The 25,890-nt window shown below is 40.5% G+C and overlaps 1 protein-coding gene across 1 annotated transcript; it reads left to right on the forward strand.

Annotated features, from left to right (window-relative positions):
• Positions 1-3,067: 3,067 nt before the first annotated feature.
• On the forward strand, positions 3,068-9,344 carry mych (myelocytomatosis oncogene homolog). The gene is made up of 3 exons (XM_042510511.1): positions 3,068-3,271; positions 4,843-5,397; positions 6,412-9,344. Exons 2-3 carry the CDS (start codon positions 4,854-4,856, stop codon positions 7,005-7,007), a joined length of 1,140 nt encoding a protein of 379 aa, XP_042366445.1. The 5' UTR covers positions 3,068-3,271; positions 4,843-4,853; the 3' UTR covers positions 7,008-9,344.
• Positions 9,345-25,890: the final 16,546 nt, after the last annotated feature.

The raw sequence follows: 25,890 nt of genomic DNA on the forward strand, positions 1-25,890 counted from the left end.
CAATGTTTGGTTAGATTTAGGCACAAAAACCTCTTTATTATAGCTAAAAACACATTATGCTTTGATTAAAGATAACCACTTTTGGTTTCACAATCACTGCTTGAAATGTAGAGATTCCTAAAAACCAAGTTTTTTTATTTGTTGGTCTTGAACGGTGGTCTGGCAGGCGTCTCACCTTGGTGCCACACCACTCACCATCCCCCGCACCTCCAGATATCAGCTCACACACAATGTCATTCAATAATACAAGATGCAGTGTACAAGATACAAGTGTTTCGGTTTAACCAAACCATCACATGCCAGAGAAAGTTTGTTAATAAACCGAAAAAATGATCATTTCAAAAAAGTGCATCTTGTGGGAAATTTGTTTACCTAATAATGAAGGAGGTGGTGAGCAATTTCAGCTTCATTCAAAAGTGACAAATTTGGATGTAGCCTACACAGCTGATGAGAAAAGATCAGTTCATCTCACTGCACAGCGAGTTAAGCAAAGATTAAAATCAACAAATGGACTTTATGATCTAATACTGACCTGTTGTTTTGGGTGGGATTTCTTTGAAACAATTTGTAAATCCCCGAATTGACCAGTTAGTCAGAAACTAAACCAGTGAGTCACTCAGCCAGCCAGGAGGTTTAGCATTCGGAGCTGAAACCAGGCCAGTCAGTCAGTCTGCCAGTCGGCCTGTAGGTGGCACATTAACCCACTTATTCAACTCCACATCCTCCCTCTTTGTGTGCAAAATGTTCTATTCTGCTCCTCTGCTGCTGTGATCCGCCCTACATCAGCTGCTACACACTGAAATCCCATCCTGCCAATGTGGAACAGCAGACTTTTTAAAAATGCAGTGCAGGTTTTTCTAATTTCTTTGTGGGATTATGCTGCAGTCCCCCTCCACCGAAAAAAAGGAGACCACTCACACCCAGCAGAAATAGTTTCCATGTGATAGACTCCCAACAAGGCTGTGATTATACCCCTAAAAGTGCCAAATGTGTACAGAAAAATGCATGCATGAATATCAATAAACATAAAGCAGCTGTTTATTTACAGATTTATTTACAGGGTTATTTACAGGTATGGTGACACTTAGAGGTGGAATTGAGCTTAATTTACAAGATTGCTTTATGTATAAACCAGACTTCATGCACGTTTTTACCATTTTAACACACATTACCAGCAATTATTTAAGCAAAAACATATTTTTAATCAATAAAGCCATTGTAATGTACACTATGCTACTTGACATATATTTATTAAATATCAGATGAACATCAACTGGACCCTCTTGTGTCAAAATATCATGTTAAATAGGCGCGTGCGTACATTTAAAGAGCTGCATGTAAATTAATGTGTATAAAGACTTCGAGATCCTGTTACAAGATCCCTTGGAGCTCGCTGGGAACTCACGTGAACCGGGGCTGACTCGCGCTCTGATTGGCCGAGGCGTCCGCACGTGTACCGGCGAATCCTTGTCCGTTATGTAACGTGCAGCGCACGAGAGGAGCGGAGGAGGAGGAGGAGAAGGGAGGGCTGCGGTATCTGAGTGGGGCTGTTTGGAGTTCATTCATCTCAATGCACAGTCCGGTCAACCACTTACTATGACATTATTTATCGATTTATTTTGCATTTTATTTGATTGCTTTTTGTGCGTATTGTCTGTGAAAGCGATTGGGTTATTTTTGCATTTTGCAATTTGTTTCAGGTTTCCACTGTTTAACAGAAACGAGCAAAAAATAAATAATAAATAAAAAATTGAAAAAATACACAAAAGCATGCCAAAACATTTTTAAAAAGGGAATATTAAAATTGTTTACAACATTAAAAATGTATGCATATATACAATAGCCTTTATAAGACATTGTTTCATGTGTTTCTGGTTTAACATAAAAACGTGCAAAAAATATAAAATAAATAAATAAAATTAAAAATAAATGAAAACATTCAAAAAGCATGCAAAAACATTTTTGTAAATTCAAATACTAAAAAGATTTTACAACAAAAATGTATATGCATATGTACAGTAGCCTTTATAAGAGAACAGAAAAAAAGGAAAAAATAAAATATAAAAAAAAATGCAAAACTTTTTTACACAAAAAAAGTGTGTTTACAGCACACAACTTTAATTTGACAACAAAAAATGCGCATGCATATGTACAGTAACCTTTAAAACTGAGTAAAGTTACATACATTGAACTGAAAGTGCAGCAGCGATGCATACCGTTCTGCTTTAAAACTATGGAGGATAGATGACAGTTTGAGATAGTTTGTGGTTGTAGTAGTAATAGTAGGCTAGTAGTAGGGGAGGAGGAGGAGGAGGAGGAGGAGTTGGGGACAGATGGATGGATGGTGAAACACCCCTGCAAGAGATGGAATTAAAGGACAACGTGGCTCTGAGAGCTCTCAGCCTGTCTACCTGCCTGCCTGCCTGTCTGTCATCATACGACAGATAGGGGGAGAAAACACACTGTAAAGTCTCTAACACGCTGTAAAAATACCACACCGGCTTACTGCACCACATTCCTCACAAATGACTGTGTAAGTTTGCATGTGACGAATCATTAATGCATCTAAATACGCATTATTGACCCTGAACGCACCGCTCATTAGGGTATTTTTTTGTTTTTATAGCGTATATTTGATAATAAAATGGTTTTAAATTGATTTCGCTCTTCCTTGCGGCCGCCGGAGGCGAGACAGACAGACAGACAGACAGACAGGCAGGGAGACAGGCAGTAAGACACCCGGCATCTCCTCACAATCCACGTGTGTTTCTGTCCTAACTTTTACCCGCCACCATTTTCCTGGAATCCCTGCTCGCGCGGTATCACTCCGCGAGGACGACAAAATAGACCCGGACTTCAGTGCGAAATTGCCGAAATCGACGCTTCCCCCGTTGTTTCCGCCTGGACTTAATCGGAATTTGAACCGATGGTGCATATTAACGCCATAGGTTTGATTGTCACAAATGACATATTGTTTGTTTGTACGTTTTGGCGCGATTTTGGACGCGGCGGAAGGACACCGGCGGGTGGCGAACATATAAACCGAGCGACCCCGCCAGCCACACCTACTCTGTCTGCCCGTAGCGGAGAGGAAATCTGACAGGAGATAAACACCATGCTGCCCTGTTCCAACTTTAATTTCACACGCAGAAAATCTCACTCGAGCTGATAGTTGTAGCTTGACCTCTCTGTGGACTTTACTCGGATATTTTGGACGTTTTCATCGAGTTTTTCTTCATTTTGAATTTCTCTCCTGTGAGGACTGTTGAAGGTAAGACAGCTGCAAACCGGTTAAAATTGGGTTAAGATCACTTAAAAATGGCACTTTAAAGTCAAGACTGCGTGTTCAATTGTAATTTTCTACATTTATTCGTTATATATTTGCCTTAGATATTCTCTTGATTTGTTGAACATCAAGAATACCGGTTTCACGTGGAGACCCGGCGCTGGGTGAACCCACGCGAGGTTTAAATGACCCGTGCACCGAGTTAACCTTTAGGATTTTTAAAGGACTTTGGTTGTGCTTTTATTTAACACCAAACTTATTTAGACACATGGCTTTTTGCATGTTTGCAGTAAATGTGTGGTATGTCAAAATCCGATTTAAAATAAATGCACATTGTGTTTTTTCTAAGTAAAATTTTAATCTCGTGCAAAATTCCACGCAGCCAATGAAGAACGAAGCTTTAGCGGATCTACATGCAAAACCTCATTGAGATTTTAGCGTTTTGTAGGTGCGTCACTTTATTTTACTTTCTATGAACACTCTGTACTTTGTCGCTGGTACTTCAAGATTATGGCAGAAAGTCGTCTGCGATTAATAGTAGTATAGTCTTACGTTGAGTGTGTAAAATGGCATTATAAACACTATTAAGTATTCATTTGTTACGGTGTTGTAACAGACTATTAACGTTGTTAACTCAGGTTTCTCAGACTGTGATGGTAAAGAAAGGCAGCCTTTAACTCCCGGAGCCTGTCTGCACCACACACACTGCTGCTTTGTTCTCCAGCACAGCCTGCTATACATGCACATACCATAAGACGCCAAAGACATATCACAGGGTTTTCCCCACTTTGTCCACTTTCATTTTTTCTTACAATGGTCTCAATAAATAAAATTGACTTTCAGTTGTGTTTGTATAATCACAGGATTTATTCTTTTGTGTTAATGCATTTTAAAGCTTTTCTGACATGATAATGAAAGAGCAGAAAACCAGCATGTCCTGCCTGGTTTACATACAGTATTTTCTGTGCTTTTTAAATGGTAACTGTCTTTGTGTTAAACAAAGTAGAATTAGATAGAGGTTGTGATCTCCTGCAGGGAAGCTGTGGGTCATGTCTGTGAAACAGTAGCAGAGGTTTTTAGTGTTGGGTAACAAAAAAAAGAGGACAAACAAAAGCCGGTCAGCCTTTTTTCTTAAGGTTTTGTTTCTCATGTCACAAGGCCGCCAGGCTCCATTTAGGTGTTATTAACTTTTTGAGAGGGAAATTGTAAATTGTGGAGAGAGAGGTGTTAAGTTTCTGTCTCTGTCTCTCCCAGCTGTTCATATGATGTCATGGGGAGGGGAAGTTTTTTGGGGTGATTTACGGCCTCCCTAGGGGAGCAGCTGGGCGGGGCTATAGTGATGTAAACACAGATAAAAGGTGCCTCACTACTGGCTGGGGTCTCAGTCTGGGGAAACTGGTGTAAACTTTCACTACAACACGTGTTGCTGCTGCTGGGATTTACCACTCACAGACTCGGAGCTGCTTTAAACACACTACTGGCTCAGCTTCTCTGGATTTAAACCTCACTACCTCTCTGATTTTAGTTTTTTTGTGGTTTTTCTTGCTTTTCTCCAGATTCTACAAAAATGTTGCAAAGCTTCAGTCAGTCGCAGGACTGGCTTTACTCAGAGCCGCTGCTGTTTGACGATGAGTTCTGCCAGAGTTTGATGAAGGACCTCCAGTCGCTGCCGACCCCCCCTCAGTCCCCGCCGATGAAGACGGGGTTGGGCGGCAGCAAGCCCCTTTCCAAGGAGGACCAGCTGAGCTATGTATCGGACATCCTGCTGGAGGACCACGACATGCAGCTCAACTGGAACTGCGACTTCTTCCACTCTGATGCTGCTGAGAAGGAGGGCAAGCCCAGCCAGCCCTGCTCCCCGCTGGAGGAGGGTGGCGAGGACTGCCTGTGGCAGTGCCTGGCAGGCGACAAGAGCCTGGAGGAGAAGCTGGTCTCGTCGATGCTCGGCTCCAGCCCGCTGCTGTCTGACATCAACACCAGCATCTTTGAGGAGATCGCCGGCTCTACGCTGGACTGCCAGAACCTGATGGACACTCAGGAGCCCAGCGAAGCCACATCAGACTACGGTTCAACAGGCGGCGAGCTGTCCACCTACTCATCCAGCGACTCTGGTGAGTTCAGATCTCATTTTGGAGTTATGACTTTCACTCGTATTGAAGTTTAGCCACTTTAAATGACTCCTATCAGTAATACCTTTAGGATCGTGATGTTTTGGTACTTTAGTCTCATTCCCGCCTCGTTATTGTGCAGCTTATCAGTATAAACACTCCTCGCCCTGAACCGCCTCACTGGCGTTTCATTGATAATTCACAGTTAATGTTTAGTGGAGCTGAGCCCAAAATTGTTCTTTGCTCTCAGTTTATCGGGATGCCGGCCGCCCACCTGTAATCCATGAGAGCCTTTATGACTCGAGGATGTTGTTTCAGCGTGGGCAGGGTTTTATCTGTTGACTGACATGAGTAGATGAGAGGTTTTAGGAGAGATAATTGACTGAGAGAGTGTGTGTGTGTGTGTGAGTGACTCATGCTCTGCAAGCACAGTTGCGGCTCCGTCCATTAACTCCTAATGAGTCATTTCACCGACTCGAGCCCCCTGGCATCCATAAAGCAGAGAGGAAGAGGCTGACTATTTTATTTCCTTTGAAGGAAAATTCATTGTGAAAATATGGTTTTAAAAAAAGGGGTTTTTTTTTTGTTTTTTAGCTTCTAAACAAATATGTAACCAATGATTCATTTTAACAGTAAATAGCTTTTCATGCCCTGATTTAACATGAAACACTTAATTGTACGTTTCAGAGCATCAGAACTGTAACGACTGTTTATTCATTCAACTGTTGCTGTAATCTGGAGCCGCCTTCACTCAATAACAGAGTTACGGTTTGCAAACAGTTGTAAGATTCTGCACGTTTATGGCTGTTTACAGTGGGCCAGATTGTCACTTACTGGTATCTCTGTGTGTGTGTGTGTGTGTGGGGGGGGGGGGGGAGGAGTACAGTGTCTACACTCTTGTTGTTGGTGTCAGCTGAAATGTCGTCACACCATCACAGGGTGGATGAAATTACCACAAGGGTCAGAAAACAAGGTTGCGCCAGAAAACTCATCTCACCCTTCTCTTCTTTCTGACAGAGGAGGAGATCGATGTGGTCACTGTGGTGCGCTGCTCCTCCAGCCCCTCCCCTCGGCAGTCATTGGCTGACCAGTCTGGCCGTCAGCAGAAGCAGGAAGAGGAGCAGCGAGCTCTCCAACGCCACCACTTCGAAATCCAGCTGCAACACAACTACGCCGCGCCGTGTCCCGCCTCGCCGCCGCCTTCATCCGCCTCCTCGTCCAACAAGCGCTCGCGAGGGAGCGACGGCTCGTCACGTTTCCACCACTCTTCTCGCAGCTCCTCTTCGTCGTCGTCATCCTCCTCGTCACGGTACAACTACCACCACTCCTCGCGGAACTCAACAGAGACGGAGGATGAGGAGGAGCGGCGGCGGACACACAACGTGATGGAGCGGCAGCGGCGCAACGAGTTGAAGAACTGTTTCGTGCGCCTTCGAGACAACGTGCCCGAGCTGTCGCACAACGACAAGGCATCCAAGGTGGTGATCCTGAAGAAGGCCAGAGACTGCATCTACGGCCTGGAGGACGAGGGCCACAGATTACAATCCAAGAGGGACAAACTCAGAGCCAAACAGGAGGAGCTGAAAGCGAGGCTGGAGCAGCTTCGCAGCTAATGGTCCAGGAGCGAAACGTGGGGCAAGTTTTAGCTGTTAAAGAGACAATAGGGGGGCGAGGGTGGATAAGGGAAGAGACTTTGTACAAAGACAGGGGGTTGGGTGGGGATAAGGGATGGCGTGTCATGCTGAAAAGAGCGCACAAAGTTTGACATTTCAAGGACTTGATGGTAACAAATATCTCTGGACTGCTTCGAGTCACACCTGCAACCGTTGCCATGTACAAACACGACACACTCATTGCCTCAGAGTTGATCATTCTCATGCCTTGACTGCTGACTGTTGTAGAGAGTAGGATGTTTTTTTTAAGGATGGAGCAAGCAGATTTATTTTTTATTTTAGCTTGGCTGAACGCACACTGAAAGACAACGACAGCATCACTTTGCTTATTGTTTCTTTATTTCATCCCATTTGGGAATCTTTGCTCTTGGGGATGCCAAATGGTGCAAGACTGAAGCCCTCGTTTGGCCGAATAATTGGAAGCCACATCAGAGTAGTTGTTGAATGAAACTTGAATATTGTGTTTTCAGGACGTCTTATAGCCATACGAACCAGCGATCCCTCCACTCTGACAGGTGTTTGTCTGATGGCGGCTTCCAAATTATTCGGACAACTGCACTTCTGTCAATTCCAGTTAATTTTTTTCCAAACCCCAATGCTATTTGACATTTTTTTGATCAGGAAAAATGTTCTTCAGTGTGCTTTCAGCCCTGTTTGGCCTCAGGCGGACCCTTGGGCCCAACACCACTCTATTATCAGGTTAAAGTGTGTCAATGACAGTACTGTATAGACCAGGTTTGATACTGTACACATAACTATGCTCGGCCTCGGCTCAGTTCACCACCAGCTCGGTCCCCTCAGAGTATGTGTGTGTTTTCTCCAGTTGAAAACATGAAAAATGATTTTTAAGTGTTTGTCTTCAGTAAAAGTGTTTAAAGGTAGCCATATTAAAGCATTCAGGTTGTGAGGAGACCGAGCCGGGAGGCGGACTGAACCCTGAGCTGCGCTGTCGTAGCAAATCAGCCAAAGTCGGGATGGAAACCAATGCATAACACTTGATTCATGCATGTATGAATGGAGCGACAGACGGATGGCGTCCTGACATTATTTAAAGGAGCTAGTTGGAGGAAGCTGCAGCAGCAGCAATACTGTGATATTTAGTTCCATTTCTCACAGAGCAGCCATTTTTCTAGTGTAAATCAAGAAAAAAGGCCCACATATTTATTATCAGACGACCATTAATCCAGTGGAATTTGTCTAAATATCATTGTGATTTATTCGTCAGTGGCCCTCTTTGATCAAACCTTCTTGGAAAATAATCGATTCTCTAAAAAATTCTAAAAGTTTGAGGCTGTTGAGAATCACATTATGACCCTGAATATGCTGTAATTAAGTGACAAATTGATCATGATCTTAAAGTTTAAAGTGACAAAATGCATTTTCCCTTTTAAAAATAAGATTTTAACCATGTACGTGTTACGTGATTCAGGCCACTGACCAACATTCCCGTTTTTAAAAGATAGCTGGCCCTCACTGGAGCCACATTGTGCTCAATTAAAAATGATATTTCTAAATACACAGATACAAAATAGCAGCCAAAGAGAGGCATGGTACCAGGTAATATTTAAAGAAAATTAAAAATAAATGCTGTACATATTCGCCAGGAGCCTGTTGTATCTCAGGTGACTTGTTGAACTTGTACTTAAAGCTGTATCTGAAGTTTGAAATATCGATCATGGATTCAAATGTTAACTGAATGCTATTTTACGCTAAATATCAATTATTGCCAATGTTATCCATTGATGTGCTGTTTGACACATGAAAGCAAATGTTTTCCATTTGCACATTTCATTACAAATGTCTTAAAATGCATCCTGTTTTGTATCGATAGAGTTCTTCCTCCCTCAGACTGAGTGTACTTGAACAGACCCTGGTTGAGAGGAATAATGAGATTGGAGGTTTTTTGGTGTTTAAACCTGTTCTGCCTTGAAATGATTTCTGTTCAGGACTTTTTGTTTCCTGTTTGATTATGTCGCCGTCTGATTAAAACCTCATCTGCTTCCAACAGTTTTTTTATTCAGGGAGGCTTTGGCTTCCCGGTTTTTCTTCCAAACATCTTCCAGTTTTACCTTCTTTTGTGTCACAGTCACAGAGAACCACCTCCTGAAGTTCAGATTCGAAGGTTTTAACCAGACAGCCGGGATGATTTTTGTTCTTAGCATGATAAAACCTACCTCCACCTGGCTGCAGTCTGGCCTGTAATGTTTTGAGTTTTTTTTCTCTCTTTCTGGTTTAAATATTGTACAGATTTTTCTTTTTTTAAAAATGTAAATATTTTTGTTATTGTATCATAAATTATTTTAGTCTTTCTTCTTTGTTTTATTTTGAATTTAAAATAAATGTTATTCTTTACCAAGCAGCACTTTTTTAATATTGATGTAATTAAATAATGAATGAGAGTTGAAGTCTGTGTGGTTTTATTGCAAACACAGACACACACACACACACACACACACACACACACACACACACACACACACACACACACACACACACACACACACACACACACACACACACACACACACACACACCCACAGAGTCACAAATCGATATATATCCACAAAGGAAGTTGGCGAAATTTAGCATATTTTTACATATCTTAACTGTATAATTCTACATCTATAGAGGATTATTAAAACAATCTAGCAGAGCATATCTATAAAGCTTTAACAGCTGATTAACAAATCTGATTAGAATTTAGTCATTCCTTCAGTTATTATGCCTGTCTTTTAACAGGCGAACAATAAAAGTTTAAATCAAAGGGATTGACTGAGAATACAAACCTACAAAGTTTTGGTAAATGCAAACTTTTTGCCAACAACAGACCATGTTTACTGTTGTTGACCATTTGTACAAACTTGGAGAAGCTTTTGGATCTCTGTGCTGCAATCACTCGTGTCTGTCACACTTACCATTACTAGATGGACGAGAGAAGCGTGTAAGCCTGTGGCAACTTTGGTTTATCACCGGAAACGCCAAGCAACAGCGAAGTTTAGCTTGCTGCCGTGCAACGTCTGTGGAAAGCCGTCATGGCCATTTGATTCTGTGGCAAAGTGCGGCCAAACCACAGTTGGTGATTGTTAAACTTGAAGTGCTGTATTGTGGCCACAGAAAACCAGCAGCCAATCAGAGTTTTGCTACATGTTGACCTGTAATACAATGAAAATGTGAAAGAATATATTTAGAAATTTACTTTCATATTAAAATGCAGCGCAGAACCCACCATGCACCATTAAGTTTTGCATAAATATGTCATGGAAACCCGCCTACTGTCATTAACCTCCGTCACTGTCCTTGCTCTCACTACGGCCAAGCAGCATCCCTCCCTCTGTGCTGCCTGTAATAACATGCAGTGTAGTTTTATAAACAAGGATATGACAAAAACAATAGATCCTGATGAATAAGAGGTCACCCCCGCAGCTGATTTTGGATTTCAAAGTTTAGTCAGATTCAACATGTCACTCTAAGTCATGAGAAATCCACAGTCGTTTTTCTGTGTAAAAATGCTCACCATCACACACCTGTCACCCCCGGCAACCCCTCCCAGGTGCAGAGATATGGGAATGTTTTCTCAGGGCAAAGTGTGAGGCAGCAGGTAGATGTGTTGTGCAACCTGAGCTCAGTCCATGTGTCCCAGTGTGCATGTGGAGCAGGTGGACATGTGCCAGTCAGGTGTGTGTGTGTGTGTGTGTGTGTTTTACTCTCCACAGTTTCTATGTTATCTCGTCTCTGTGCAGCGTAGGTGTTTCTCTTGAAATCGCCTCTGGAAAAACATTTGCTTCACCAGTTTGACTGCCAAAAGTCAGATGTTTTCTTTATTTTCTGTCAATTTTAACCTTAAAAAAGTGAACTGTTCAGACTTAAAGGTTCTACAGAGGATTCCTAACTTCAACAGTAACCTACAGTAATGATAATTTTATTTGTGGTGTCATTTATTTAAAACAGAGGTTCAAAGTCCTTTGCATTGACAAGGTAAATAAAAATATTGATTGGCTGTGTTTTGATTGACAGGTTGATTGACAGATTGGATAATGAACGACATATTTTTGGAGGTTAAAAGAAGACATAGATTTGTTTTTAAAAACCCTTACCCTTCATCTTCACACCTAGCATCAACACTACTTTTGCATTTACAAACCCCTAAAATGGATCCCTTTAAAACTCTGTTGACCCCTTTTTTTAGTTTGAAAGCTCCAGGGTTTTGTTTTTTTTCCCCGTTTTCCACCAACATTAGCATGTAGGTTTTTCAAACACAGTTAAACCTGAAAAACTGGGTGTAGACTGCTTTCCCATTGCCAGTAGAGCAGAGCTGTGTACATGGCCAGACTGGAGAACAGACCGAAGAAAGCAGCATGGACGGAGGTCTGTGAAAACTATAGAAATATCTCTTATTTATTCAGTCTTAAACTCGGTGCAGACTAGTTTGTATCAATGTTTTAGTGCTGCCAAGCAGGAGATGGAGGGTAATTAGAAGCGGGGTGTCATAAAGGGATAAAACCAGGAAAACAAATGAACAACATGTTGGAATCGCCCTTTAAGGATACACTTTGCAGGTTTTGTGAATGGTGAGTGTTTTATTTTGGAACTAAAATTTTTATGTTCACAGAGTAACAGAAGCCGAGGAAAGAACAGTTTGTTAATGTGGATAGAGGTTCGGATAAGTTTATTTTTTTTAGGGTCTGAGAAAGTATGTCAATCACATAAGTGTCACATTAAGTAATATAACAATAACTATGGTGTGTGTGTGTGTGTGTGTGTGTGTGTGTGTGTGTGTGTGTGTGTGTGTGTGTGCTGCTATGTAGGTCAAGGCTAGCAACTGGATGTGACTGTCAGGTGTGTCAGATAGCAGCTAGCTGATCGGTTCAGATGCCATAAAAGCCTTTTCATCAGCTAGTGACAGATAAGGTTTGTTGTTTTATGAAAGAGTGCAGGGAGTGTCACGATGGTAAGTGTGTTAAATACACACAAACACACACAGACACACACACACACACACACACATTGTTTTGGTTTGTTTTCCTGCACACTCTGTTCAAAACATGCAGTCGATGGAAGGAGGTGAAGAAATGAAGCTAAGATAAAATTAAAAATAAAATGGATCAAATTTGGCATCATTCAACCTGTTGTCTTTCCCAGGCTGTCAAACACTTGTCAACATTTTGTCCTGCCCCTCGGCATCTGTTAGCAACGCACAGGGCAGCCATCAGTGCTTCTATGCGTCAACAGCTCAAACACATTAACACACATGGTTAATTAGATATGGTTACTGGGTGAAAATAGTAGCTTCCATTACAGATTTGCTCAAATTGTGGATTCAAAACTTCTGGATGATCCGTTTAACTTTTGAAGAGTTATTCAATGCAATAACACCTCTTGTAGCACCTGCTGCATCATAAGGGAGCCAGTTACTGACAAGCTCATAGCATCAAGTGACCTATAAAAGCCAAAAAAGTGTTTCAGATACAGTTTTACAAAGTTTTTTTTTTTTTTTAATCATAAAGCGTTAACTTGCTTGGCATGGGTTAGGGTTGAAAATTTAAATGATTTATTGCCCACTTTTTAAAAATAGCTTAGTTTATAAACTTTGGGCTTAGGGAATGGTATCAAGTATTTTCAAGTCATAAGGCTCAAGTCTAAGTGAAGGTATGCGTCATTGGTGTTTAGTCCGAGCCGGGTTACAATTCTTTCATTTTGTCAGGTCGAGTCTAAAGCCTCCTACACATTTTGCAATCCTAGAAGTTTAGTGCAACTTCACTCTGCAACATGGATCTCAATAAACTTGGGTACAACATCAAGTTTGATGTATGCAGACTGTATGATGATATCACCTGCTGAATCACAGGCTGCAACCTACACACATTTAGCAGAGTCGCGCTGAACAATGCGTCATTTCATGCTGCATTTCTGTTGGTTGAATAATAGACGTAGGTCGTAAAAGCAGTCACACAGTGAGATGCTCCTCCCAAATTCCTGGCACTGTCACAATTTCATCCCAGGCTGTTTTTTGATCACACAACCATGACAACAGCCATCCTTGAACCTCTCTCACTGTGCGACGTAGGACCACCGTTTCAGAGCAAACCAACTTTATCACGTTTGTGTCACAGCCCAAAATCCCCCAGTGTATACCAAACTTAAAGTCATCAAAATTGTTTGAGTCAGCTTACTTAAGTCCACAACTCTGCTCCGTGTTTACATTTGAAATCTACAGGCTGTCAGTCTTTATCTCTTCTGACTTCTTCCCATCCTGCGTTTGGATAATGAATCATACAGGTTTATATAACAGTCAGAGGTCTTACATGTCTGAAAAATCCTGAACCGACCAACTGACCAACATTGCCATCCTCCCACATGAGTCACCCCCAGTGTTGCACTGGATTTCATGTTCCTTCATCACCATGAACTCACGCACTGAAGTTTATTATGACTCAGTCCTAAATGCAGCATCCGGCTTCAACAAATACTCACAAGAGCACCAAATGTGTATTAATCCGCTGCTGTAACTAGTACCCAGCAAAAGCACTATTTCCTTTGTATCCAAGAAACGACAGCTGTTTGAGAACATTACTGTAATGAGATGTGAGTTGGAGTCAATGTGCTGGTTAATAAACTGTGGCTATAAATGGCTTTCTTTTTTTCTGCTTTGACAACTTTATTGGAACTTACTGTAAGTTACATAAACTGAGCACGGCTGCTGCTTTCTATAAAAGAGGAAATTAAAAACTGTTTCCAAGGCACAGGGGAGTATTTGATTTAGTTTTTAGATTTTGGGTGGAGTGACACTTTAAAGTCAAACTATAACAGACCAAGCCCAATGTGTGTGTGTGTGTGTGTGTGTGTGTGTGTGTGTGTGTGTGGGCGTTGTACAGTAGCTGACTGTGTTTGCTTCTCATGCAGTTCAGTGACCCAAATATTCTGACTCATTCATTCTGATCTGCCACATCACGATTAAGAGAGAAAGGAGAGGGAAAAAGAAGGTAAGAGAGAGAGAGGAAACAAATGAGAGAGGTGAGGAGAGATGGAGGGAAAAAGGCAAGGAACAGACAGAGTAAAGAGAGAGAAGAGAGAAAAGGAGCCATGAGTCTGAAGTTCATCCCTGTTTTATTTTCCTACTGTGCAGGAAATAATGACAGAGCTCAGAGAGAAGGTTATAACACAACTCGGTCCAAAACCACACTATGAATACAGACACCGAGCCACGATACTACACACAGACACACACAGACACACACACACACACACACGAGTCATAAATGGAAAGATGGCTCTGAAACGTTCCTCCATGCAGGAATGTAGCTGTAGTAAGCTACATTTATAGAAGTTAAAATGAATTGCGGGCAAAAAACCAAATGTGTCAAAACTTGTCAAAATGTCCCAAAAAACCACTTGAACCGCTGCGTTGGCAAATCTTATTTATAATCTCAATTGACCAGTACACTCAATATTTTCCAGACCATCGGATTTAGGATGAAATATGACAAAAATGTGATAAAATATGGCAAAATAAAGGGCAGTTAGCTCAGTCGGCGTTTAGCTTCACATAACTACGTAAATGAAGATGTTTAACAGAAGTGATGCAGAATATGCCACAATATGGTTAAACACACTTTTGTCTGTGGCTTGTGCAAAATTATGATCAAAACTTTAAAGGTTTATCTAGATCAATAAATTCAAATTTTTATCCTGCAACTATGCATTTAAATAAGTTGTAGTGAAAGGTCCCCTGAAATACTTTTTAGAGTGTAGAGACTCTTTGGTTCTGATTGGATGTTTTCCTATAGCTGCTATTCAAGGAAATGTTTTTTGAACAAATGCTCATTTCCAAGGTGATGTTTTCTCCTCAAGGTCTCATTTTACATTTAGCATATTGTTGGAGGACCCCCTCTCCAATTATGGGGCTCCATTGCAACTGCATTGTCTGCACTGTCTATATTTACACCCCTGAGGCAGATTTTTTAAAACATTTTCAGAGATGATCTGTCTCTATTTCAGTTTCATCAAATCTGATGATAAAATATTGTTTTAAACATACCTGCTTTATCTTTAAAAGTTAGATTTTTTCACAAGTAACCTGTTGAAAATCCCCAAATTTCCCATCATTTCTTTGGGTGTCACAATCCAAACAGTCAAGCTGCTCTTAAAAGTTCAAACCAGTCATACTAATCTTTGACTTTGTTGCCAAGTTTCTGAGTTTTCTGACCTTCAGGCTCCAGAGATGAGTGAGAAAGTTGCTGTTACGTAAAATATTGATTTTCACATTCAGTGAAAAAAAAGCTTCTTCTGTGTTACAGCTTTTCCTCTGAGGTTTTTCTGAACATTAATTGTTGTAGACTTGGTATGATAATTTCATTCAGTTTATGTTTCGGAGTGTGTGGCAGCTGCTCTCACTCATCATCTTCATCATGATGTGTTCACACTGAGATGATAAATCCACATTTAGCCTGGATGTGACTCAACAGCCGGTAAATCTACTGTCCTTCTAGCTTGTTCCAAGGCTGACGCAGCTGCCCTACATTCCCCTCATCTGTAACCCATTACCCAGAACCCTTTGCTCCAGTGCCTGGCCAGGAGCTCCCCTGAGGGCCGCCAGCCAGCTCTGACGATGCGTATCCTGTTTGCACGTCACTGGCTATGAGCGTCATGTTAAAATAATAAGGCTATTATATCAGAGCTCTGTCATAAGCACAAGATGCAGAGCTGGGCTGGCGGGCTGGCACTGTGTGCGTGTGTGTGTGTGTGTGTGTATGTGTGTGTGTGTGTGTGTGCAGCCTGTGGTGATGCCAAGAAAGTGTAAATGTGTGCCTGTGTATCTGAGTGTGTGTTTTTCTTTGTCTCTCTGTGTGCAGTCGCTCTTGTTAAACTAGTTTCATGCAGAGAAAATTAATGTAATTTGCTGCCAGCCTTTTCTGAGGTACAAAAGCTTCACACTCAAACTACAGAAGAGTTTGTACTTACTAACGATGCTCAGCACTTTTCTAAAGAGGCTGTCTTTGAAGGTTAACTTGCTGTAGGTGCGATGCCAAGTTTCACAAAATACTAGACATAAAATAATAGTTAATTTGCAAAACCACAAACTAAAATCAGGCAAAATATCAGAAATATGATTCTGCTGGTTTGATATTTGAGTGCGGTTTAATTCCCTCGCTGCATTTGGTAGTTCTCAGTTTTCAACACAGTGCAGACAGATTCTGATTCTGCCAGTCGCTATTATTACCTTCAGACGTGATCAGTAACTGAACTGAGTGTATTGATCGTGCCCAGCTCTGTGCAGAAGCTGTCTGATGAATGCCTGATTGATCACTTCACAGTTACCTCTGGACAATTTTTAGACATTCAGTTTTCATGTGTGTTAACCCCTGCAGACGGCAGTTTTCTTTTCAGTCAGTACAGGTTTACATGCACCGTTATTCTGTTCTCACTCCCAACTTGTCAAATGCATTAGTTCTGTCAGTGCTTTCAGCGTACGAGCATGATGCCAAAGGCCACCTTTCACTGTAAACCAGAACGCGGCTGGATGGCGTAAGATGAGTATGCGTTTGGACAGAACTGGTGGTGTTATTATATGCCAGCGGACGGCCAAATGGCACTGTGCATGTCTTCATGCAACTCACATGGGCGGCGTCACTTTAGAACACAGTTGGATGGAAGCGGTCGCGTGCACATGAAACACTGAAGGACAGCATCAGGTAATAATGCTGGGCTGGCGGGAGGGGAGATGGATGTCCCACAAACAACAGACTTTTGTACGGTTTACCATGTACCTCTTTTGCCTAAACCTAAGCATCTGACTTCATCCTAACCATTGTGACGACCCACATTGGTTGCCATGTGCTGCTGTGTAAACATTAGGACTGTTCTGCATCAGAGATGGCACGGGGCGCATCCACATGCAACATACGGTGTCACATGAAAACGGCCAGACAGAACCGGGACCATACTGCTTCATCCCACCATGTGCATTTGTTGACATTGCGGTAACGGCATCTGGGATCGTAAACAGCTAACAGAAGGATAGCTAAAATGTCACGAGTAGACGCAGAGGGTCACTGACAGAGTGGCATCACGTGATGGGTTAGGACCAGAACATGTTGACACAGTTAAGTAGAGCTACCGTTAGAGCTTGATTAGGCCATGTAATTGGACTACTGTCCTTTTCCCAGAATACAAGCACCGGGGAGAACTGATTCATTGCCAGAAGTATTTCAGACTCTGCCACAATAAGTGGCAATATGCCCCCTTTCAGCTAGTGGTTATTGCACCTTCTGGTTGACCTATTACTTCACATTACCAAACAAGTTTGCAAGCGGCAGACAGGTTGCATGTCGAACAATGAAAACAAACACGAGTGGTTCTTGCATCACTACTCACCATGTTGATACTTTCTACTTCTTCTTCGTTCTTTTTTTTTCTTATGGCTTTCTTCTATGAATTTATACAGTTTGACTTCTAGGTCAAAGCCCGGTGCAGGGATTGTGGAGCATGCACAGAGGCCAGTTCAGGTCCGGTTGAGGCGCATACATGAAAGAATAAATTGACCCCCAGCTGGCTTATCTACATGTATTAGACCGACTTTGTGAAATTCGACTTTCTGTGGATGATCATGTTAATATGTATCGTGATGCCCCTTCCACTGTCTTGGAGGCTGACATGGCCAGCCTCATCAGGCAGTTTGATTACACTCACCTGGGCCTTCACAGTTATAAACGCTGGCCCAGGTGTTGACTCATGCTCACCCTTCCTCCAGCAGACATTCAGCCTGCATTGTTGGTTTTGGTTTGGTTTGTTTTTACTAAATCTCTCTCTTAACGGACAAACACAATATATACGACTTTTTCTAACATCACTTAAATGTCCTGAATGTGTCATAGTGACTGAGACATGGCAGCTGCAGGTTTTTACCTCGTAGTTTAGACCCCCCCCCCCCATACACACACACACACCTTCTAATGCGTAAAACTGTTTAAAGTGAAACCATCGACACGTCATTAGCATGCTAAAGGAGGCAGCTCACTGTCTCTCTCACACATTTGTATTCTCTCTGCTGCGTCCTGGTGTCGATGGATCGTAGCTGGGAGGTGCAGGAGACTCCGCAGAGTCTGCTTCCTAAAACTCTGACCTTACTCGTGTTTCCATGCAGGCAGCAACAACAACCTGATTATGTTACTGCAGCTATGCCAACTGTCAGGTGACGTGAATACCTTCAAAGTTGAAATCAGTGTGGGTGTCTCTACATTCACATAGCTTGTTACACTTCAGCACTGCTAGTAAGTGGGAAAAGATGTTTTAGAATAGTACAATAAAAAAAGTTTTAGAAACCAGAGTTACAAGAGTTTCCAAATGAATCCTGTTTGAATGAGACGTGATGTTCGCTGTGATACATCACTGCACTCACATGTCCCTGCAACTACTGAAATGAACAGCAGCCTGAAAGACTGTGAAACCGTCTTTATGACTCTTAAAACCCATGATCTTTTATGATGCTTAAAAAGGATCTCTTGGTCTCATGTAGGGGGACACTGTGTTGCGGTATTATTATGTGTTTGAGCACAGACGCTGCTTATGAAGAGTGGAGGAGTCTGACAATAAACAGTCTTGTTATTATCATCACGCATCCTTCCAGAGATTAGCCTGAAAGTCAGAAAAAAAATCATACAAACTCAGGTGTTTGAGGTGAGATTATTGCTGACCTTGCACTTTGATCAGGCTGATACTTTTATCTGCTTCTTCGCAGAATCAGGGTTACTGAGTGCACGTAAATGAGAGCTATGAGGGGAGGTCCCACTTTGTCACTTTGAGTGGAAAAACAAATGCAGAGTCTTGAAAATTCCCCCGTGACATCTGACTTGTTTCCTCTGTGGTTTGAACAAAGAATATGTGAGTGAGAAAAGACAAAAGAAAGACTTTATTTAGACTCAGATTCGGGTTTACGTTTGTGGAAGATTTGGTGGAAGGTCCAGGCTTGTAGTGGACTTTTTTTAATTTAATCATATGGAAGGTGAAGGTTGCTTTGAAGCTCACTTCAGAAAAAAAAAATCATAGTTATATATATTATAATTATTGCTAATATGAAATATTCCTTATGGAAACATGTCAATTTAAAAAAAAAATTGCAAAAAACGTTTTCAATTCCAAAGAAATATATTTCACAAAACTGCAATGGAAAGACTAATTTGGCTTGTCCAGGTCACATGATGCTATGGCTGTGCTTGTCTGTAGGAACTGGCTCCCTCATGATGCAGCAGGAGCCACAAGAGCTGTTATTGTGTTTTATCGACATTTGGAAAATATTGCTTAAGTTTTGTTCATCTGTAATGGAAACCCGCCATTGTTGCCTTTTCTTTACATTCACACGGTCTTTTTCAACATATTCTCACTCCCAACTCCCCAAATACAGATGTTTGGTCTGTGCCTGTATGCATCAAACTATGACCCTCTGGGCAGCAGTGTAGTGCCCACCGATAAGGTGGGCACTACAAGGTACAGATGGGTAGGTTACTGAGGAGAAAATAGATATTCTCTCCTACAGCCAGAGAAAGAGGTGGGTATACCCCATACACAACATACAAGGTACAAGGTACATTTATTAGTCATTTTTAAATATAGTTTAACCCTCTGGGCCCAGCAAAGTCACCAGCGACTAAAATTTGTATCATTTAGAAAAGTTTTAAAAAATGAAATCAAAATTTGTCCTTAAATCCTGCTGCTACATCTTTTGGCGTCGAGTTTCTGAGTATCACAGTCTGGGGAGAGAAGCTGCTCTGTAGGCTGGCAGCTCGGCGGCAGCTGGATAGCAGGGTGAACAGACTGTGGCTGGGGTGGCTGCTGTCTTCCAGAATCCTTTGGGCTCCGTGCCAGACACCTCACTTCATCGATATCACCGAGGCTCTGTGCTTTTATACTTTCAGTCATTACCCAAAGCTCATGACCATATATAGGAGAGTAGGGATGGACCCGTAAATCACAATCACATCAATTTCATGTCCGAAAAGGAAAAGGTGGAAGTCAATTCTGATCGACTCCTACCATGTTTTTTTAATGATATATATATATATATAAGTTAATTGAAACATGAATATTTCCAGTTTCTGACCCAATATTCACCATACACACCTTAATCTAATCAAACAAGAATTAAGACATGAATATTGCATGATGAGTTTTAGAAATTTACCAAAATTGTCATCCTTTCAGATTATGGTGTTGGAGAGTTGTATGAGCATAACACTCCCTTTACTGTACTTGTTATACTAATAAAGCAGCAAAATGAGCAGAGAAGGAGGATGAAATCGGTCATAACATAGCATAAAAAAGTGTGACTCATCGACATGAATCATCACAACAGTCACAGCTCAGGGCAGGTGAAAGTCAAGAAGAGCGGTTAATGTGTCCCGCAGACAATGTCAAGTGTTTTCAGCACTGGGACGAGCATGAAAGACTTTTTGGTTGACTCATCAGGACAAAGACACAAAAGATATCAAATGTTTTGGGAAAAAATCCAATAAGAGAGCTTCATATTCTGTTACAGCTCATGGCCATGTGACGCAGAGTTTTATTAGTCAGCTGTTGAAGATAGACCCCCCGAAAAAAAGAAAAAAAGACAGAAAAAAGGAAAGAGAAAACATATTTAAAAAAACATCATTAGTAAAAAAATATTTAATTATAATTAGATATTTAAAGTTAATTACATTTGCATTTTTGGCACTCTTTTAGGCCATTTCCTTATTTTTCTTTTCTTAGAATTTATTTTTTATTTTTTGTTTGTTTGTGCTTCTTATACAAGACTTATATGAGGAACTTGCGAAGTTGCTTATTGTTTTACATGTTTTTGAAAGAGACTAAGCCGATTTGCTCAGGTTTCAAGGGGTTAAGGAATATTGTGGTCACTTTTAAAAGTAAACTCTACAGTATGAGGTTGAGCCAACATGTCCTCGTGGTCTCCTTCACATGGTTCTGTTTAGTTTTGAGCTGCGTGTTTACTCTGCATACAGCCGGCCTCCGCTGTCAAACACTCTGGAAGCTAAAAAAACTGCAGAAACATACAAGCGAAATGTTTCTGCAGCAAGATCGAGAGACTGACGTCTAACATCTCTGTGAATTAAACAGGAAGGTATCGCTCCTCCGACAGCCAGCTGGAGGTCTTCAGCTCCTGTCTGAACACATCCGATTAGCACAGCAGCTAATGAGCCCTTAACGTCAACAATGGCTCTGCAGCTCAAACCCCCAGACTCCTCATTCATGTCAATGAGAGCACTGTATCAGTGCTGCAGGGGTTCTTCCAGGGCGTTCCAGGAAAAACAAAGGAGGAAAAAAATGCATGGTGGTAAAGCAAAGAGTAAAAGTTCCAAAATAGGATCAGCTGCTGGCTTCACTTAATGTTTTTCAACTGTAAATTCCCTTTTCAGAGATTTTATGTATTTTTTTTCTTCCCCCCTCAATGTTCCTGTTAACCCTTGAAACCTGGATTTACATCGTTTTCATGTATTGTGTTCAGGCACGTTTTAATAGCATTTAAATCTTTGAAACTGAAGCAAATTGGTTTGATTAAAAAAGCCAATCAATAACTTGATACAAAATGTCCTGCAAAGTGTAGAAATTCTTAAAAGGTGACAAGAAAATAAGCTGGAAATTAGCTTAAAAAATGGAGAGGGAAAATGTCTTGAAAAAATTTATATATTTATTATATAACTGTATATTTAACGTTATTTCTATTAATGGATTTTTTAATTATTATTTTGTTTTCATTTTATTTTTATTTTAGGACTTTGTTCAGGCCATTTCCTCTTTTAAATAAAAAAAAAAAAAAAAAAAAAAAAAATTAATAAGTAACGTTATAAAGTAAATTTCAATTAAAAGCCAAACTAAAAATAATCTTTATTAATAGATAGCACTGCAAGTAAGAGGGAAATCTTGTATTTTTCGATTTTGGGGTGAACTGTCCCTTTAAGGTGTTCTCAGAGAGTCAGTAGCTGCCTCCACAGCTGCTGCTCCTTCTGTCTGAGGAGGCTCGTTTATGCACGCCTGCTCCTCTTTTAGCTGATTGGAGTCTGACTTTATAAGACAGCTACATGTCTGTCTCCACATTGTGTAATGTCCTTACACCGAGTGCATCTCTAAAGCACAGCATCACGGTTTCCCCACATTCACATGCTGTTTTATGTCCGTGTTTATCTCATGAGGGGTTTTATATATACTTTCAAACACATTCTGTAAATTTAACAAGTCATTCAGGGTGAAATAAATTAATAATCTAGTCTTTTTGGTTTGACTAGATCGTGATCGAGACGATTTCAAAAGGATCTTACTGAGCTGCTGACTCCTCGAGAAATGCTGTTAACTTTTAAACCATCTTTACGACTGGTGGAGACTCAAAAATGGTTTGTCGAGCAGAAAACAAATCATTCATCACCCCCTATTCTAAGAACAGTGAAAGTAACTCTTACTCAACAGGGACAGTCAGGAGGATAAAAATGAAAAAGCTCCAGGTTCTAACGAGAGCTAACATCCTGCAGTCACTTGATCCTCCTCCTCCCCCGTTTATGACGCTGAGGTTCAGACTCTAAGAAATACTCAGAGTGGAGGTTTTGCGTGGGTCAGCCTGCCACACGACTGCTGTTGCCGTCATTTGTCGCTCTTTACGTGCCTGTGTGGTTCCCTGCAGGTTATGAATCACCTGACGAAGGTTTAAGAGCAACATCAAGATAATGAACTCACAAACTGGATGTTAATCCAGTTCTTTTTAATCAAGTAAATTGAATGTTTTGTATATTTTTCCCTAATTATGCAATGAAAATGTGATTTTATATAAAGAGCGTTGCTTTTATATGTAAATTTCCATCTTTGTGTTTTTTGTTGTGAGGCAATACAGCATCAAGCATGGATTGTTTAAACCTCTGGAGCAAAGAAATCTTATTTAAAAAAAAAAAACTTACAAATTATTTTAAAAAACAAGGGAAAAATGTTTAGAAAAGTATATGCAGAATTGTCATGAATATATTTTCAAAATTATTTTACAAAGTTACTTTTTAAATACTCTTTCAAGTCCACCCCCCCTTTTTTCTTAAATTTGTTTTTTATTTTATTCATTGAATTATTTTTATTATTATTTTGTTCCCCATCAATTGTGCATGAATGTTTTTTTTAATGTAAAGTGACTTTGAGTTTCCAGAAAAGCGCTTTATAAATACAGTGTATTATTATTACTATTTGTCAGCTAATTTTCTATTTTTTTCTTAATTTCTTGCTGACTTTTGGGTCATTTCTTAACTCATTTGCCCATTGCCTTCTTCTCATGTTTGTGAAAGAAGCCAAGTCAATTTGCTGTGTTAAAAAAAATATCTACTCTGTTGGTGAATTCAGGAAGATTTTGAGCAAGGTTCCAACGGTCATGGAAAACCTGGAAATTTCACAGGCACATTTCCAGGCATGAAAAAGTCATAAAACTAGTACAAATCAGTGAAAAGTCACATAATTTTTTGTGTATTATTAAATTGTAACAGTATTTGTCTGTGGATAACATGACATGTAACATCACAGCAAATTTATTTTCTGTAGCTGTTGTCAAAGTTTGAATCTGATATGTTTGAAACATGCCAGATAAGTGTGAGAAGGGGAAAAAACATTATCATGGGCCCTTTAAAAGTCATGGAAAAGTTTTATCCATGATAGTGTGTATTAACACTGTTTGAGAGGTTTGAAAATAGCCGCTGTTTGCAAATCTTATTTAACTTAAAAAAACAAAACAAAATGTTTACTTTACTTGCATTTCAGTAAGATTTGATTCTGCTTAAAATATTCAAGCATTGTACAAATATCCCTGCAATTAAAGTAAGGAAAAGCTTATAATTATGTAATAACTCAGCAACTTTTTTTTATAGGTTGTTATTTATATTTAATTCTACTAATTCAATTTTTGTCCATATTTTTTGCTCATCTGTTTTTTTGTTGTTGTTTTTTTTTTAAATATTTTTTTATCTTGTGCAGCAAGATTTTCATGGGGATCAATAGAGTTTCTTTACATTGACAGAGTAAGTTCAGGTTGAGTTCAGAGCGTCATGTCAACAGTTAAGTGTTGATTGATAAAAAAAAAAAAAAAAATACAACATATCCATCATGTGTCTATGAATGAACCAGATTGTAGTTTCAATAGAAGATTAAAAAAACAAACAAACAGAAGTAATGGTAATCAAAGAGACAAACATTATCCAGTTTCCCTAAGGTAGTTGTTTACAGCAGAAAGGTTCAGGTCAAGTAAAGGTTAAATAAAGAAAAGCAAGAGGACTGCAAATGTTTACTGGGAGAAGACGTGCAGCGTTTCCAGGAAAATGTGACAAGTTTAACAAGTTGTAGTTGTTTTTTCCGAGTTTTTCAAAGGAGCGTCTCTTTGAGGTATTTTGGCCTGAAGAGGAGCCGATGGGAGATAACTGTGTGTAAAAGAGTTACAGGTGTTTCCATCCAGCTGTTTATTTGTATTTCAACTTTAGTTTTGTAGGAAGTGCAGTTGGCTCACCACTTTGTTTACAGACTAAATTATTACAACAGTTATTGGTAGAGACATCCACGATCCCCTCAGGACTTACTTTCTATTATGCGCCATCACCAGGTCATTTTTTTGAATGTCTAATACCCTAATTTATGATTAAATACCTGCAAAACTAATGGCATCCCCATAAGCCTTTCTCAAAGTTTATTGTTTAGAGCTGATTAACAATGTCAGCATGCTAACACACTAAACTAATATAGTGATCGTGGTAAACATTACATCTACTAAACATCGGCACATCAAGATTGTCTTGTGTGCGTTTTGGCATGCTGATGTTAGCATTTAGCTCAAAGTCATTTTCCCTTTCCACCAAAATTAGCCCCTGTTTGGCGAAACACCAGCTATAAATAGGCGATAGACTCCTTTCCCATTGACAGTAGATCAGAGCTGTGTACACGGTTCTGCAGCAGAGGAGCATGCCTTTCTGTGATGTGATCCCTGACCCTATGAGTGTTTTAGCAGCGCTGCAGCTCTAATCTCCATCCATACTAACACGCCTTCACATGCATATCACATGACCATTCACTGTGCATGCGCAAGCCAGTTTAAACAGGATGCATTACATGTCATGGCTTTTAACGCCCAATCAGAAAGCAAACAGGGGTGTTAGGGTTTCCAGCAGCGCTGGAGTTTTCAAAATGAAATGGGGACAGCAGTGTTTCCAAACTGCCTCATTTTAGGGCTGCTAAAAACCCAGATTAGTGAGAATGCTTAGCTATTGATCTTAAATTTAAAACGGTGTAATGAGGATGTAGTCTTACTCAAATGAATATGAGCTCATTGGTTTGCTGATATTGAGCTTCAGGTGATTGTTGTTTCAAACTGTGACAATGCTCTTTGTCTCTCTGTAAAAATAGTCTCTTTCTCACCTGACATTATTCACTGGATCTTCCAATTTGCCAGAAAACACGCGTCTTCATTACATACACTTGGACAGTCCAGATGTAAATTTGACCGGTTGGTGGAGGCGTAGCATCAGGAGGTGGTGATTCTAGTTAATATGTGAAAGGTTTTTTGATTCAACGTCTTGTCGTCTGCTGTGAAATGACAGTTTGAACTAACTGAGAAGAAAACACGAGTCTTTTATGAAAACAGGAATACTTGAAAGAGACCTCCACACCACACACACACACACACACACACACACACACACACACATATGCACACGCACACACACCTCTTATTGTAAGACCAAATGTGCTGCTGGGAACTCAAATACAGAACTGAAAGTAGGCTTCCAGTCTGTGTGTGTGTGTGTGTGTGTGTGTGTGTGTGTGTGTG

This window comes from Plectropomus leopardus, chromosome 2 (assembly GCF_008729295.1).
Source record: "Plectropomus leopardus isolate mb chromosome 2, YSFRI_Pleo_2.0, whole genome shotgun sequence".
NCBI lineage: Eukaryota > Metazoa > Chordata > Actinopteri > Perciformes > Serranidae > Plectropomus > Plectropomus leopardus.

Coding starts and splice junctions, on each gene's coding strand:
- mych (XM_042510511.1), top strand. CDS start 4,854: ATGTTGCAAAGCTTCAGTCAGTCGCAGGACTGGCTTTACTCAGAGCCG. Junction 5,398..6,411: donor CTACTCATCCAGCGACTCTG/GTGAGTTCAGAT, acceptor TCTTTCTGACAG/AGGAGGAGATCGATGTGGTC.